Source organism: Oncorhynchus mykiss, chromosome 10 (assembly GCF_013265735.2).
Source record: "Oncorhynchus mykiss isolate Arlee chromosome 10, USDA_OmykA_1.1, whole genome shotgun sequence".
NCBI lineage: Eukaryota > Metazoa > Chordata > Actinopteri > Salmoniformes > Salmonidae > Oncorhynchus > Oncorhynchus mykiss.
Genome location: NC_048574.1, coordinates 69,989,768 through 70,006,940, shown reverse-complemented (window position 1 = coordinate 70,006,940; position 17,173 = coordinate 69,989,768). Strand labels below are relative to the sequence as shown.

Genomic DNA, 17,173 nt, shown 5'->3' with positions numbered 1-17,173 from the left:
GCTGATGTTTGAAGTTGGTGAGGGAGATAAAAGTCTTATATTGTAACTCTACACATGACGCCTAGCAATAAGTCAGTATATGCGTGTTAGTCTTCAGATGTACTGCATATGGTATGAAAACATGCTAGGCTGAGTCTGGGAGTAACTGAAGGAGTGACACGACCACACAGTGTGACCGCCAGCATGTTGGTGCTAGAGAGCAGTAGCAGGTCCAGAGAAGTGAGGAGAAGAAAGAAGGGAGCGAGGGAGGGAGGAGGGGAGGGAGGGAGGGAGGGAGGGGAGGGAGGGAGGGAGGGGATGTTTTTTGGCGGAGTGGAGGAGTGTTAGGGATGAAAGTGTGTGTTGACATGAGAGGGGTAGAGATGACCAGCAGCATCTGCTCTCTCTCCTAAACACACACACACTGGACACACACACGGGAGGTATTAGTCAGAGCCTAAACATCTCGCACCCTCGGCGACCCCGCCAGGAGGGGACTTCTCCGTTGTCGAGGGTTGTTGGCGTGGGCGACGGGACACACAAGGAGGGAGGCGGTTGACGGGAACCTGACGACAGCCGGCCCGGGTCAGGAGACTCCCCTGGTGAACTTTTAGTCAGCGCGCCGGTCCCCAACACACTACACACACACACTCTTCTGCTCCTAACTCCTAATTCATACTCCAAGCCCCCACCAAACCTGACAAGTCTTGGAAGAGCTCCTAGATTTAATCTTGCAAATAGTTTAATATTTTTTATTTGGCCCCTTTTCTTTTCGTAGCCAAAAGCCTGTTGTAATTGTTTGTAAGTCATCTCCAGATCATGTATGTGTGGGGTTTTGTATAAACTGAAAACTACCGTGTGTTATGTTATTGATTTGTTGGGGTTCAAGACCCACGACCCACAGCGCAATATTTGTTTCTTTCTGAGGAGCAAACAAATATGTCAGAGTCGACATTAGCATCTAAACACCTGGGTTTCCTCACAGACCAGCTGTGGTAATACAGGCCAGCTGTGGTAATACAGGCCAGCTGTGGTAATACAGGCCAGCTGTGGTAATACAGGCCAACTGTGGTAATACAGGCCAGCTGTGGTAATACAGGCCAGCTGTGGTAATACAGGCCATGTTGTGGTAATACAGGCCAGCTGTGGTAATACAGGCAAGCTGTGGTAATACAGGCCATCTGTGGTAATACAGGCCATCTGTGGTAATACAGGCTATGTTGTGGTAATACAGACCAGCTGTGGTAATACAGGCTATGTTGTGGTAATACAGGCCAGCTGTGGTAATACAGGCCATGTTGTGGTAATACAGGCCAGCTGTGGTAATACAGGCCATCTGTGGTAATATAGGCAAGCTGTGGTAATACAGGCCAGCTGTGGTAATACAGGCCATGTTGTGGTAATACAGGCCATGTTGTGGTAATACAGGCCATGTGTTGGTAATACAGGCCAGCTGTGGTAATACAGGCTGTTGTGGTAATACAGGCTAGCTGTGGTAATACAGGCCATGTTGTGGTAATACAGGCTAGCTGTGGTAATACAGGCTATGTTGAATCAGGAGAACTTTGTCCTTAGACATCATTCACAACCACAAACAAACACTTTTTGGGTGTATCACTGGACACTCCGTAATGACCGTTCCATTATGACATCAACACAAGCTTGCACGAAAATCATCCAAATAAGGTCATTCATTTAAAACGTCCAGTTCCAATCCAAGTTCCATCTGACCTTTGACCTCAGGACATTCAGATGACATGTCCTCACCTCCATGTTACCATGCCATTCAAAGCCCTGAACTACTAGATGTCTCAACTGTTGTCTGTAATTACCTGCATAGTGAGATGCCAGCTCCTCATCCGTACAGGAGGTCCCCGGTTCAGATCCTGCTATTCCAAGGTAAGCATTCCTTCCATTAGACTATACACACCCCACTGAAACACGCTAGTGAGAGAGAGAGAGAGACTCTGCGCTGTACTCAAACCCCATGGCTACATTAGTGCAGTGACAAATGTGCAAGTGTCCCTCCCACACCCCAGCCACACGGAGAAGGAGAGGAGAGGAATGTAGCCTGTGACTAAAGGAAAGTCCATCTGGGCGCTTACTTCTTTATCTGCCTTTACAAAGTTCACAGATAGAGGGACTGAAGTAGAGGTGAGACAATGTCTCGGTGTCACAGGTCAGTCACCACGAGAGAGAGAGAAATGGGGGGAGAGAGAGAGAGGAGTGGAGACAGAGAGAGAGAAAGAGAGAGAGAGAGAGAGAGAGAGAGAGAGAGAGGTGGAGAGAGAGACAGAGAAATGGGGTGGAGAGAGAGAGAGGAGAGAAAACGAGAGAGAGGGGGAGAGAGAGAGAAAGGGGAGTGACAGAGAAAGAGATAGGAGGACCTGTTGCGACAGCGAACCTCTCCAAAAGTGCCAAGTGCACACTAATATTTAGTCTTGGCGATGCATACCAGTATTTCAGTATCTAAACATTACAGTTCTCTATAGAACTTCACACCCGCAGGGCAACTTCAACTTCCAATCCACGACTATGGGCTTGAATGACTTGTTACAAGTTGTAAAACTCAGAGTGAAGCAGACTCAACATATGCAACAGGGAAGATGGTTGGTTGAAGTTGTAAAACTCAGAGTGAAGCAGACTCAACATATGCAACAGGGAAGATGGTTGGTTGCCAGGGATTTGATTGCCATCCTGTAAATCGACCCGACCAAATTACCAACCCACCACCCAGGGGCCCTCCGTCGGTCCACCTCATAAGAACTAGAGGGGGGCTCCTTTTAGCAATTATAAAGCTATCGACGACTCGCTCGACATATGTTTGTGCGTCTTCCAGGCTTCTAGCATTAAGTCATTATCTGAACAAATTGTGACAGACTTTTTTATTGCCACCCAATCATGAAACATGCGCCAGTGGCACAGCTCTTAACGAGTAGCATGTTACTCCAACCTACCCCCCTCCGTCCCCTCAACTCTGATTCCTGCCTCTCATATTTATAATTTTACCACATCCTAACAATAACACGGCCTGGGACTGGTGCAGCAACAACATGTCGGGGCCTCGCCGGCCCTAATGGATCGCATGCGTTACCGCGGTAAAGCCTGTAAGTATTACCAGCTGCGACACTCTCTCTCGTCCTGGCAGCAGTGGTGGTGGGGGGGGGGGGGGGACGAAGCAAGCGGACTCATCTAAGTGCAGCTGGACCAGAGGGGGGAGGAGGTAAAAGATGGGGAGAGTGGAGGGAGGGGGGAGGGGGATGAAGAGATGTGGAGAGTGGAGGGGGAGACAAGAAACCACAAGACTTCGTGTTTCCAGCTGCCTTTCTCAGGAGCTCGGTTTTCTCTCCTCCCGGTTTTCGCAGGGCTCTTTTTGTCCCCTTTTTCAAAGAAAGAAAGAAAAAAGCACCACCCCTCGGCCCTCCCGTCCTTCGGCCCTCCCGTCCTTCGGCCATCTTTGTTTGGACAGGGCTCTGGAGCTCCAGAAAAGCTCTCTCAGATGTGCTGAAGTAAGGGAAAAACCAAACAAACTGGCTCTTGCACACACACACACACACACACACACACACACACACACACACACACACACACACACACACACCGTGTGACTGCAAAAAAATACATTGAGTCACACAAGCTCACCACCACACATATACTTCCACACATATGTTCATATTCAGACAACATGCATGCCAACTCCACTATCGCCCAGGGACAAATTAGCATGGAAGCAAGAAAAGCGCCCCCTAACTCCCCTCTTCACTGTGGCCTGTAGCAATAGGATATATGATGCATTCTTTTTGACATCGTGTGTGTGCCCTCGAATCTTCGGATCACAGCACAAGGCGAATTTCGAGCATACCTCGACATGTGTTACCTCTTTGTAATGTTGACTTTGTACGGCTATACGAGTTGTGATACTGGAGCCAAACACTGGGCCTGGCCATGGGGCCCTAACCGGCCACCCCGGCCCCAGCTTCCTTCTTCGTTAAATAACAAACACCCAGAGTGAACCGTGAAAACAGAGTTTAAAAAAAAAACACAGCAACACAATAGAGATCTATAAAAGCGTATTAAAATAAACCCATCAAATGTCACTCAACGCTGCCTCTAGCAGACACAAGTCCCCCTGCCCTCCTCTCTAAATTTGAAATGTATTTGTCCGATTCTGTTTCCTTGCGGTGTTTCTTACAAAACCGTGGGATTTTGGTGAATGGGAGACTCTTGCCCAATGTTGATCTAGTAACATATGTATTTAGTAAGAGACAAAAGTGTTTCTTGAACTAGCTTTGAGTCGCTATTGTTTCAATCACGTGCCTAACTGCTACTGGGTCTGTGTGAACAGATAGAACTGATATAGAGCAACTAAACCATTATCATTTAGAGTAAATGGACAAATAGATATTATTATATTATTTCCAAAATGATCATGGCTATAATGTTTTAAATAAACAAACATGTAATATTGTATTGAGAGAATGTGAATATATTTCAACCTTAACATTTGTAGTGGTAAATGTTTTAGGGAGTCCTTGAATTTGGCATTAAGACAATCCAAAAGAAGCACTTATAGAACAGATTTGACCCGTGTTTATTGATTTTCTTTCTCTCCCTCTCTTTCTGTCTCCTAGCGGCATCATTCCCCATCTCCTCTTCTCTTCCCCCTGTGATGACTTTGCTAATATATTTGAATAATGAAGGCGAGTCATTTGAATATTCCTTCAGTATTAAAAAAGGATGTTTTTACACGATGCAGCAATATTAACCCTCCGTAATTGGGCTCTTTGGACTTTACCAGTAGAAATACTAAATTATTTACTTATGTCGACAAAATGTCAGAGACACGCATCCAAAAATAATTACCAACGTTTCAGACAATGTTGTTTTGATTTTTATCTCTCCCTCTGCTGTATGTGATCGGACTTAAATAGAGTATCCCCTGATCTGTGTGTGTGTGTGTGTGTGTGTGTGTGTGTGTGTGTGTGTGTGTGTGTGTGTGTGTGTGTGTGTGTGTGTGTGTGTGTGTGTGTGTGTGTGTGTGTGTGTGTGTGTGTGTGTGTGTGTGTTCTGACAGAGAGCTCTAATGAATTCTACTGAAGGAACAAAACGGTTTGAAATATTCTCCATGTTTCATGTTGTGTGTGGACTCTGGAGAATCTCTCTCCAATCTTCTCTTGTCGTATTAATAATGAAGACTAGTATATTGATTGTTTACAGCTGGGGGTGACTGACGTTACCGCGCTTGGATAGCGCTTACACCGTCGAGGGTCTTTGTTGGGATAGCGTTTACACCGTCGAGGGTCTTGTTGGGATAGCGTTTACACCGCCAAGGGTCTTGTTGGGATAGCGTTTACACCGCCAAGGGTCTTGTTGGGATAGCGTTTACACCGTCGAGGGTCTTGTTGGGATAGCGTTTACACCGCCAAGGGTCTTGTTGGGATAGCGTTTACACCGCCAAGGGTCTTGTTGGGATAGCGTTTACACCGCCAAGGGTCTTGTTGGGATAGCGTTTACACCGTTCAGGGTCTTTGTTGGGATAGCGTTTACACCGTTCAGGGTCTTTGTTGGGATAGCGTTTACTCCGTCAAGGGTCTTTGTTGGGGTAGCTTTTTATGTTGTAATCTAAATGTGTTGTCTGTGATCTGGCATGTAGGCCCTGGTTGGGTCCTTTCGGTAGGTGTGTGTGTGTGTGTGTGTGTGTGTGTGTGTGTGTGTGTGTGTGTGTGTGTGTGTGTGTGTGTGTGATTTGTTCATTACTTTTACCCAACATCAATGGGCTTTGGAGGAACGCAACGGCTTCTTTGGACTTTTCCCTGACTACAAATAAACAGACTAGGGGAGATGGGTGGGTGGGTGGGTGGGTGGGTGGGTGGTTGGGTGTGTGTGTGTGTGTGTGTGTGTGTGCAAACACTGACAGATAGGCGTGCTGATGCCATGTTTCAGTTGAACCCTTGAAGTGGAAATTAGGTTTCTCTGTCATCTTGTAACTAGTCCAGTTCTCACAAAGTCAGCAAGACTTCCTCACCTCACCCCCTGCCTGCCTGACACCCACTATCCACCACCCCTACCCCTACCCCTACCACCACCACCACCCCCCCTACCCCTACCACCACTACCAACCCTGAACTCCTCTGGTCAGAATCTAGAGTGACATGGTACCCGGGAGAAGCAGATGGAAACAATCCGCTCTCATTTCAACTTTTTTTATTTTCCATTAAATTGTATACTTGAGAGAGAGAGAGAGAGAGAGAGAGAGAGAGAGAGAGAGAGAGAGAGAGAGAGAGAGAGAGAGCGAGGAGGCGAGAGAGAGAGAGAGAGAGAGAGAGAGAGAGAGCGAGGAGTCGAGAGAGAGAGAGAGAGAGAGAGAGAGAGAGAGAGAGAGAGAGAGAGAGAGCGAGGAGGCGAGAGAGAGAGCGAGAGAGAGAGAGAGAAAGAGAGAGTTCTTTAACCATTTGTACATTGTTACAACACTGTATATATATATGTATAATATGACATTTGTAATGTCTTTATTGTTTTGAAATGTCTGTATGTGTAATGTTTACTGTTAATTTTTATTGTTTATTTCACTTTTGTATATTATCTACCTCACTTGCTTTGGCAATGTTAACACATGTTTCCCATGCCAATAAAGCCCCTTGAATTGAATTGAGAGAGAGAGAGAGAGAGAGAGAGAGAGAGAGAGAGAGAGAGAGAGAGAGAGAGAGAGAGAGAAGTGAGTGGGGTGATTTTTCTCTCTACCTCTTCAGGTGGTTGGTCTTTACGTTTGCCAAGGCAGTAAAGCCACGCGGTTTCTCAAAAGAGCCCAGTCAAGTGGATTTATGCTGGGGGAAGCACATTCACGCACGCAGTCACACACTCGCATTCAAACATGCACTCAAGCTTAAAAACACACACACACACAGGCTTGGTGCTGGATGGCAGAAAGAGGGAGAGAGACACAGTGGAGAGTAGTAGCGCTCATACAGCTGACTACAGACAGGAAGGAGAGGGCACTCACTTCCTGTATGTCACTTCCTGGCTATACTAATCTGCAATCTTCCAAACATCGCAAGTAGTATCCTAGAACATCAAAGTGAGCTCACTGACATTGGGCATTCTTTGGGCACTAAATGGGCAGTGTCCGCCCTCCAATATCATCATGCCACACCCTTCCATTAATCTTCCTTTCACTAAAAGGAAGGAGTAACCCCTGGTAAGTACTTAGAGATAGCCCATACCACGGCCCCCTCACACAGGCAAAGACAGAGACAGTACAGTGTCTCTAACACTACAGCTGTGGGAAAATGCCCCAGCCTCCCAGGACAACTCCACTGAGGCCTACAGCCACGGTCGGTGTCAGAGACCAACTTTTTTTTTTGTCAAATACAAACACTCAAAGGAAGCAGCCAAATGTGAGCTAAGGTCCTCATCACTTCATTTTTCATGTTATGGAGAAACGTATTTTATGTGCCTGAGACATATGTCGGTTGAGAAAAAAATGAAATGGCGCCAGTGGTTTGTGGGTGCCGACATATTGGGATCCATTCTCCTAGTTGTGTTATGTCCATGTGTGTATGTGTGTGAAAGTCCTTTTCCAATGTGCGAGTGTGTGTATGTGTGTGTGTCCTCTCTCTTCTCAGTGTGTGTGTGGGCACCTGAGGGTCCGATCCCCATCCCCAAAGAAACCTCGGAGCGGCGAGCGACAGCTGTGCGGCGTGTGTTGCCGTAGCGATAGGCATCATGGGCTCGTGTGCAGCCTAATTGGGCCGTTGCTCAGCCCGCCGAGTGGCCCTCGCTAATTAATTAGAAAGGTAGTGGAGCTGAAAGTTTTAATCAGCAGACCAGCTCTTCTCCTCTTCCTCCTTCTATATCAAACACTACCAGCCCCACCTGACAATCACCATCTATCTGGATCTGTGGTGGGTGTGTGGGAGGGTAGCATGTTTTACAGTGAAGATATTCAGATGGAAAGTGTTTCACATTGAAATCCCGATCAGGGGAGATATGAACATTTGCTAGCATAGATGTTTTCTATTTTAATTACAAAAGTTAAATTCCAATTTTGAAAGTTGTAAAACGTTAGACATCACATTTATGTCCGTAACTGATCATTCTCTTTTTATACCGAAGTAGACTATCTGTGTGTCTATGTTCAGCCTATGGCAATGCTTGTCTGTACGTTACAGTGCTCAGTATATAGGCTTGTATGTGGGAGGTCTGATTAGTTAGGATGTGGAGAAAGCCCAGTGGTCTTCCTGTGTGTAACTGTGTAACTATGTATGTGAGTGTGTGTGTATCATGTATCCCGTACTGACAAGGGTCTGGACTGAACTCTGTGATCCCCCCAATAAGTATGTGAACAGTGTGTGTGTGTCTGTGTCTGTGTCTGTGTCTGTGTGTGTGTGTGTGTGTGTGTGTGTGTGTGTGTGTGTGTGTGTGTGTGTGTGTGGCCATATCCCCTTTCTAAACGTCTCAAAGAGATCCTTTTCCACTCGACCGCTCCATCCCTCTATCCTCCAGAAACATTTCCCCTCTCCAGAACTAAACATAATATTATTTTTGCCTCTTATCCCTATCCGTAGTTAACTAATTAAAAGCTGCCGCTCAACCCCAACACTTTCCATCTCGCTCCAAGGAGCTTTTGGAAATCACACAGCTCGTAAAAGCGAAGAAGAGCCAGAACGAACGGTGAGGGTTTATATTTCCCTCAGAAGAAGAAGAAGGGAAAAAGATGATTCCTAAAGAATGTGCCTGGGCTCCACTTTGGGGACTGTGTCGAGTCCCAGGGCTGTGTGCATGCAGCAGACAGAGCACCACAATGATTTGCGGTGGAGGACCCAGTGTCTGGGAGGAATCAACAAGAGAGAGAAGAGACCGACAACAAGAGGCATGCTGAAGAGGAAGAGGCTAAGCTAGTCAACCACTTCACAAGATAGACTTGCTCTCCCTCCCACAACACTAGTAAAGAGAAGAGCTACTGCCAGTGGTCTTGGATCAGTTCTGAATATGTATGAATAGAGGATAACTTCTTCATTGTGCCTTCTTCACTCTGCCTTCTTCACTGTGTCCTCTTCACTGTGCCTTCTTCACTCTGCCTTCTTCACTCTGCCTTCTTCACTGTGTCCACTTCACTGTGTCCTCTTCACTGTGTCCACTTCACTGTGTCCACCTCACTGTGCCTTCTTCACTGTGTCCTCTTCACTGTGTCCTCTTCACTGTGTCCTCTTCACTGTGCCTTCTTCACTCTGCCTTCTTCACTGTGTCTTCTTCACTCTGCCTTCTTCACTCTGCCTTCTTCACTGTGCCTTCTTCACTGTGTCCTCTTCACTGTGTCCTCTTCACTGTGTCCTCTTCACTGTGCCTTCTTCACTCTGCCTTCTTCACTCTGCCTTCTTCACTGTGCCTTCTTCACTGTGTCCTCTTCACTGTGTCCACTTCACTGTGCCTTCTTCACTGTGCCTTCTTCACTCTGCCTTCTTCACTGTGTCCACTTCACTGTGTCCTCTTCACTGTGTCCACTTCACTGTGTCCACTTCACTGTGCCTTCTTCACTGTGTCCTCTTCACTGTGCCTTCTTCACTGTGCCTTCTTCACTGTGCCTTCTTCACTGTGCCTTCTTCACTGTGTCCTCTTCACTGTGTCCTCTTCACTGTGCCTTCTTCACTCTGCCTTCTTCACTCTGCCTTCTTCACTCTGCCTTCTTCACTGTGCCTTCTTCACTGTGTCCACTTCACTGTGCCTTCTTCACTGTGCCTTCTTCACTCTGCCTTCTTCACTGTGTCCACTTCACTGTGTCCTCTTCACTGTGTCCACTTCACTGTGTCCACTTCACTGTGCCTTCTTCACTGTGTCCTCTTCACTGTGCCTTCTTCACTCTGCCTTCTTCACTCTGCCTTCTTCACTCTGCCTTCTTCACTGTGCCTTCTTCACTGTGTCCACTTCACTGTGCCTTCTTCACTGTGCCTTCTTCACTGTGTCCACTTCACTGTGTCCTCTTCACTGTGTCCACTTCACTGTGTCCACTTCACTGTGCCTTCTTCACTGTGTCCTCTTCACTGTGCCTTCTTCACTGTGCCTTCTTCACTGTGCCTTCTTCACTGTGCCTTCTTCACTGTGTCCTCTTCACTGTGTCCTCTTCACTGTGCCTTCTTCACTGTGCCTTCTTCACTGTGCCTTCTTCACTGTGCCTTCTTCACTGTGCCTTCTTCACTCTGCCTTCTTCACTGTGCCTTCTTCACTGTGCCTTCTTCACTGTGCCTTCTTCACTGTGTCCTCTTCACTGTGTCCTCTTCACTGTGCCTTCTTCACTGTGCCTTCTTCACTGTGCCTTCTTCACTGTGCCTTCTTCACTGTGCCTTCTTCACTGTGCCTTCTTCACTCTGCCTTCTTCACTGTGCCTTCTTCACTGTGCCTTCTTCACTGTGTCCTCTTCACTGTGCCTTCTTCACTGTGCCTTCTTCACTGTGCCTTCTTCACTGTGCCTTCTTCACGGTGCCTTCTTCACTGTGCCTTCTTCACTCTGCCTTCTTCACTGTGTCCTCTTCACTGTGTCCTCTTCACTGTGCCTTCTTCACTGTGCCTTCTTCACTGTGTTCTCTTCACTGTGCCTTCTTCACTGTGCCTTCTTCACTGTGTCCTCTTCACTGTGCCTTCTTCACTGTGTCCTCTCCACTGTGTCCTCTTCACTGTGTCCACTTCACTGTGCCTTCTTCACTGTGCCTTCTTCACTGTGCCTTCTTCACTGTGCCTTCTTCACTGTGCCTTCTTCACTGTGCCTTCTTCACGGTGCCTTCTTCACTGTGCCTTCTTCACTCTGCCTTCTTCACTGTGCCTTCTACACTGTGCCTTCTTCACCGTGCCTTCTTCACCGTGTCCTCTTCATTGTTCCTTCTCCACTGTGCCTTCTACACTGTGCCTTCTTCACTGTGTCCTCTTCACTGTGTTCTCTTCATTGTTCCTTCTTCACTGTGCCTTCTCCACTGTGCCTTCTCCACTGTGCCTTCTTCACTGTGCCTTCTTCACTCTGCCTTCTTCACTGTGTTCTCTTCATTGTTCCTTCTTCACTGTGCCTTCTCCACTGTGCCTTCTTCATTGTTCCTTCTCCACTGTGCCTTCTTCACTGTGTCCTCTCCACTGTGCCTTCTTCATTGTTCCTTCTCCACTGTGCCTTCTTCACTGTGCCTTCTTCACTCTGCCTTCTTCACTGTGTTCTCTTCATTGTTCCTTCTTCACTGTGCCTTCTCCACTGTGCCTTCTTCATTGTTCCTTCTCCACTGTGCCTTCTTCACTGTGCCTTCTTCACTCTGCCTTCTTCACTGTGTTCTCTTCATTGTTCCTTCTTCACTGTGCCTTCTCCACTGTGCCTTCTTCACTGTGCCTTCTTCACCGTGCCTTCTTCACCGTGTCCTCTCCACTGTGCCTTCTCCACTCTGCCTTCTTCACTGTGTTCTCTTCATTGTTCCTTCTTCACTGTTCCTTCTTCACTGTGCCTTCTTCATTGTTCCTTCTCCACTGTGCCTTCTCCACTGTGCCTTCTTCACTGTGTTCTCTTCATTGTTCCTTCTTCACTGTGCCTTCTCCACTGTGTTCTCTTCATTGTTCCTTCTCCACTGTGCCTTCTCCACTGTGTTCTCTTCATTGTTCCTTCTCCACTGTGCCTTCTCCACTGTGTTCTCTTCATTGTTCCTTCTCCACTGTGCCTTCTCCACTGTGTTCTCTTCATTGTTCCTTCTCCACTGTGCCTTCTCCACTGTGTTCTCTTCATTGTTCCTTCTTCACTGTGCCTTCTCCACTGTGCCTTCTTCACTGTGTTCTCTTCATTGTTCCTTCTCCACTGTGCCTTCTCCACTGTTCCTTCTCCACTGTGCCTTCTTCACTGTGTTCTCTTCATTGTTCCTTCTCCACTGTGCCTTCTCCACTGTGCCTTCTCCACTGTGCCTTCTTCACTGTGTTCTCTTCATTGTTCCTTCTCCACTGTGCCTTCTCCACTGTGCCTTCTCCACTGTGCCTTCTTCACTGTGTTCTCTTCATTGTTCCTTCTCCACTGTGCCTTCTTCACTGTGTCCTCTTCATTGTTCCTTCTCCACTGTGCCTTCTACACTGTGCCTTCTTCACTGTGTCCTCTTCATTGTTCCTTCTTCACTGTGCCTTCTCCACTGTGCCTTCTTCACTGTGTCCTCTTCATTGTTCCTTCTCCACTGTGCCTTCTACACTGTGCCTTCTTCACTGTGTCCTCTTCATTGTTCCTTCTCCACTGTGCCTTCTCCACTGTGCCTTCTTCACTGTGCCTTCTTCACTGTGTCCTCTTCATTGTTCCTTCTCCACTGTGCCTTCTACACTGTGCCTTCTTCACTGTGTCCTCTTCATTGTTCCTTCTCCACTGTGCCTTCTCCACTGTGCCTTCTTCACTGTGCCTTCTTCACTCTGCCTTCTTCACTGTGTTCTCTTCATTGTTCCTTCTTCACTGTGCCTTCTCCACTGTGCCTTCTTCACTGTGCCTGCTTCACTGTGTCCTCTTCACTGTGTCCTCTCCACTGTGCCTTCTTCACTGTGTCCTCTCCACTGTGCCTTCTTCACTGTATCCTCTCCACTGTGCCTTCTTCACTGTGCCTTCTTCACTGTGCCTTCTTCACTGTGTCCTCTTCACTGTGTCCTCTCCACTGTGCCTTCTTCACTGTGTCCTCTCCACTGTGCCTTCTTCACTGTATCCTCTCCACTGTGCCTTCTTCACTGTATCCTCTCCACTGTGCCTTCTTCACTGTGCCTTCTTCACTGTGCCTTCTTCACTGTGTCCTCTCCACTATGCCATCATCTAGTTGGGTCAATGCATACTTCCCAAAGGCATGCTCAAATACAGTGTGCCATCATCACAGCTTTGTCCTATAGTCTTTGGACCGAGGTGAGGTGTGACAGAGACTGAGATTGTGAAACACACACATCTTTTATCTTAGTGGCGGCGGTAGTGACACTGCATGGCGTTGTGGCGGCCCTATTCTCTGTGGCCACCTTGGCCTCCCGGCCCTGTGGCGTGCTAATCAGTTAGCTGGTCTTATCTCCGTGTTGGCCTGGCCAAAACAAACACGCACTGCCTCTTTATTGCTTTGTTTTCACATGTTACGAGGGGGAAGGAGACACCATGATTACTTTACCAGATCACCGCTAGATTATTGTTGTTAGGACCAGTATTACTGTAAGTTACTTGCCAAATACTGGAGTGTCATGTGGGTGGATATATACAGTAATGGCTGACTGGTGATGCAGAGGTGGGAAAACTGTTTGAAAGGTGAGGTAGAGAGAAAAGGAAAGATATAAAGAGAGAGAAAGAGAGTGTGAGAGAGAAACAGTGGCTAGTCTTTTTATCTCCTTTCACAGTGTTCATATTCACTCTAAATGGGTCAAATATACCTTATTAGCAGACAGCGATAGGACAAAACGCTAAGTTAACTATGCTACACATGCTCCTCTGATAGTAAGGGAGTTAGACATAATGAAGCAGTCTTGGAAATGGTGTCATTATAGTCAGATTCCTCTGTAATGGCTACACTCCCAGAGAGTGAGAGAGAGAGAGAGAGAGAGAAGGAACCTGTCTGGCTCTCTCTGTCGCTAGGCTAATTGGCGTGCGTTAGCCAGTTAGCGAGGAGGAGCGGGGCCGCCCGCCCGTCCCTGTGATGTGGAGTAAAACTCCGGGGCAGGGACCCATCTCACTAATGACCAGCTTCCTCCCTACGGAGCGCCCCTTGCTCCCTCGCCATCTCCCCTGCTCCCTGCCACACACATGCTGGCACCGCCACTGCCATGGGGCAACCAGGGCGCCCTCGACCGACAAGACCCAGCCGTCATGTTGCCAAGGCCAAAGCAAGGCAGGCACCAGGGGGCATAGAGCACAGACAGACGGTGTTGGCTGGCACCTCTCTCACGCTCTGTTGGAGCTCTCACTCGACACCTGGAGTCGTAACCAAGGGTGACAGTGACACCCGCTAACACCCACTTTCTCTCCTCTCCCTCACACACACACACACACACACACACCGGGCAGATTGACGCGCGGGCTAACAGATTCATCAGCCTGTGAAAATAGCTCAGACAGCTGGGGTAAGAGGCACTAGGCTACACCCCTACCGCTAGCTGCCAGTTAGCCTTGCGCTCTTGCCTTCACTATGCATTATTAACAGGGAGCCTCTTGGCACTTGCTTAGCGACTCGTAGCCTCTGCGCGGAGCGCTAACAGAGCACTAGCGTATCTCTGTCAGTGTGAGTAAACAAACGGCGGGGACACGGGTGTGACTGAGAAAAACGTTCTGCCACCCAGACACGAGCAGAGCGGGGGAACGGAGGAGGGGGATAAGGGGGGAAGAGGAGGAGGGGGAACGGAGGAGGGGGAGAAAGGTGGAAGGGGGGGGGTGGCAGCATTCATATTTTATGGCTCCTCTCCGGCGTTTGTCCCCAGGCCAAATGCTGCGACTACAGTCTGCTAATGTCAGAGCAGCACTTAACCAGGCATTTCCACCGTGTCATGTGCATTAGGGAATACACAGAGAGAGATACGGAGGGAGGTGCAGGCTAGAATCACAAATAGGACATGGAGATGGATTGTTGCTCCTGGAGCTGACATGTTTTAGCCCATATTATCACGCAATTACCGTTTATTGTGCGCACAAGCTATAGCATGTGTGTGTGTGTGTGTGTGTGTGTCTGTATTGCGTGCATGTGGATGTGTGTACATGGGCGTGTGTCGAGGAGGTGACTGTGTCTTTAAAGCCCGTGCTGCCTCTAATCTGGTCCATTGATAGCAACCTGGTGACAATGCTGACCTCAGCACCTCAAGGAGACACTAGATAAGACACACTCTGTATGGATCAACTGAAGAGCATCACACTCACAACAGTACAGGAGAGGGAGATAGATAGAAATAAAACCCCATGTCAGCACTTCTGCCAATCCATTTACGACCAAGACAACCCCCCCCTCATCACCATACCTACAGTATTTCCTTATGAGAGTCACAGTGTTTACTTGATTTCCCCCAGGTTAATGTAAAGGTTTATGTAAAGGTTTATGTAAAGGTTTATGGGAGAGTTCAGGGATAGGACAGTGGATTGAGACTGACATGTGATAATATAGCTGTGCTGGTATGTGTGGAATGGACTGGTCACCTGTCCCTGAGTTAATCATGTTGTCATCGGGGCATTCCCTTGGCACTGGCCCTCTGGCACACAGAGAGCCTGGACGAGGTCCAGAGTAGGCCCCTCGGACGTGGCTGGCATGCACCCCGTCAACACTGAGACCAACAGAGCAATACTCCCAGAGGGAGGGGCACTGGGAGGGTGAAGTGGACACTTTCACATCCATCTGTCGTTACCTCAAGTAGCCTATAATCATTATAACATCAGACTAATATATATGGAAATAGATATACTGTACCAGGAGACCCGTCTTAATTGCAGAAATTGTCTGACATAATATAACGCATCAATAATAGATACTAATATATCTAGAGATATTCTCATATAGTTTATGCATTAAACATTTAAATGTACCTTGCTTATTTTATGTGCAGGGCTCTCGGAGTGGTGTTGTGGTACAAACCGCACGACCCCTAATTTGATCCCACAGGAAGTCAACTATCAGTAAGAGGAAGTAGATTAAATCCTAAAGTGTGCCCCACCCACTTTTAACACTTTACTGACCGCAGACCTCTAGGCATGTCAAATGATAAACTGGGTGGTTCGAGCCCTGAATGCCGATTGGCTGACAGCCGTGGTATATCAGACATTATACCACGGGTACAACAAAACATGTATTTTTCCTGCTCTAATTATGTTGGTAACCAGTTTATAATAGCAATAAGGCACCTTGTGGGTTTGTGGTATATGGCCAATATATCACGGCTAAGGGCTGTGTCCAGGCACTCCTCGTTGCGTTGTGCGTAAGAACAGCCCTTAGCCGTGGTATATTGACCACATACCACACCTCCTCAGGCCTTATTGCTTAAATATATCATGATATGGTTTCTACTCAAGTTTGTTTTTCGTGATACAGAGCATTTGCTTGAGTTTCACTTGTAATTTGAGAGAGAGTTGCTCCATTGATTAGCTAGTAGACTTCTTCAAAGTAGAGAAGCTGTAGCTTTAGAAATTGAGTTCACAGGGCATAGTGAGAAGGATCGCGGATGGTATCGACAACGAGTGTGTGAGTCGAAACCAGATGAAACAGATTAATTACGTTGGTGTTTTTCAGTGTGTGTGTGTGTGTGTGTGCAAGTGTGAGGGAGAGTGTATATTATTAATCTTGTTCAAAGGCAGGTGGTTTTAGCAGTGAGTGGGACATGTTAAGAGAAAGTGAAGGAGATAATACCAGCAGAGCCCTTGGACTTAACACACAGCGCTAATGAGAGATAACTCCGATTAGCAATTAGCTTCTACCAAAGCAAAAACAATAGAGACTAAATCAGCACCAAGGCTAACGACTAACCAAACGCAAAAACATCTATGGGTGAGCTTAGCGCTTAGCGTAGCACCATTTCACTCGGTGGGATCCTGAGGCGACGGGGTGGAAACGAGGGAGAGGAGGGAGGTGAGAAAGGTTGTGTTTACCTCTCTTCCAGTAGAACGATCTCTTATCATCCCTCGTTATCATCCTAATGCTCCCATTTCCCCCCACTATTTCTGATCCCTGGTTCATCCATAATTGGCTAGCTGGAGTGTGCTACGTTGCTAGGCTAATGCAGGCGGATTGCTGTGATGTTTTTCCCTAGCTATTTATGATGTGAATGGCCACTTACACCCCCCCAGCAGGTTAGCGTTAGCGGCGGCGCTACTAAATCTGGACTAACCGCGGCTAAAGGGAAATAATGTACTGTATGTCGAGTGGGTGTAAAATAAGAAACCAAAATCAACACTGGGTTTTCCATCCGCTTATAGACCACTTACTTATTATAGCGGTGGTTACAAACCGTTATGCTAATCCAAAAGTTAATTAAATTAGCTTACATTACAAGAAATCATCTACAGGGGCTTTATGAATACATCCCCTTTAACTCTCCACACTTCAAAAAGCCAGTTTTCCACTGCTTGTTAGCAAGAGGCCGTGATCTGAGAGAGCAGAGCCCAGCGCACTGCGGCTAAAGGCAAGCCAGGTCTCTTAAGTGTCTGTCACCCAGTGATCTAACCTAAAGGAAGCTCTTTGTAGGTCTACCATGTCTCTGTGTCTCCTCA

General features: G+C 47.5%; 1 protein-coding gene across 6 annotated transcripts in view; it reads right to left on the bottom strand.

The window, feature by feature from the left end:
• The window catches only part of bnc2 (basonuclin 2), a 302,463-nt gene that overhangs the window by 85,289 nt on the left and 200,001 nt on the right, over positions 1–17,173 (bottom strand). The window contains exon 1 of one of the 6 annotated variants that reach the window (XM_036933759.1): positions 1,812–2,179. The exons of the other annotated variants lie outside the window; for them this stretch is intronic. Within the exon in view, the coding sequence (XP_036789654.1) occupies positions 1,812–1,838 (27 nt within the window). The 5' untranslated portion in view covers positions 1,839–2,179. Of the gene's footprint in view, positions 1–1,811; positions 2,180–17,173 lie in introns of those variants that run through there. 6 annotated transcript variants of the gene reach the window in all.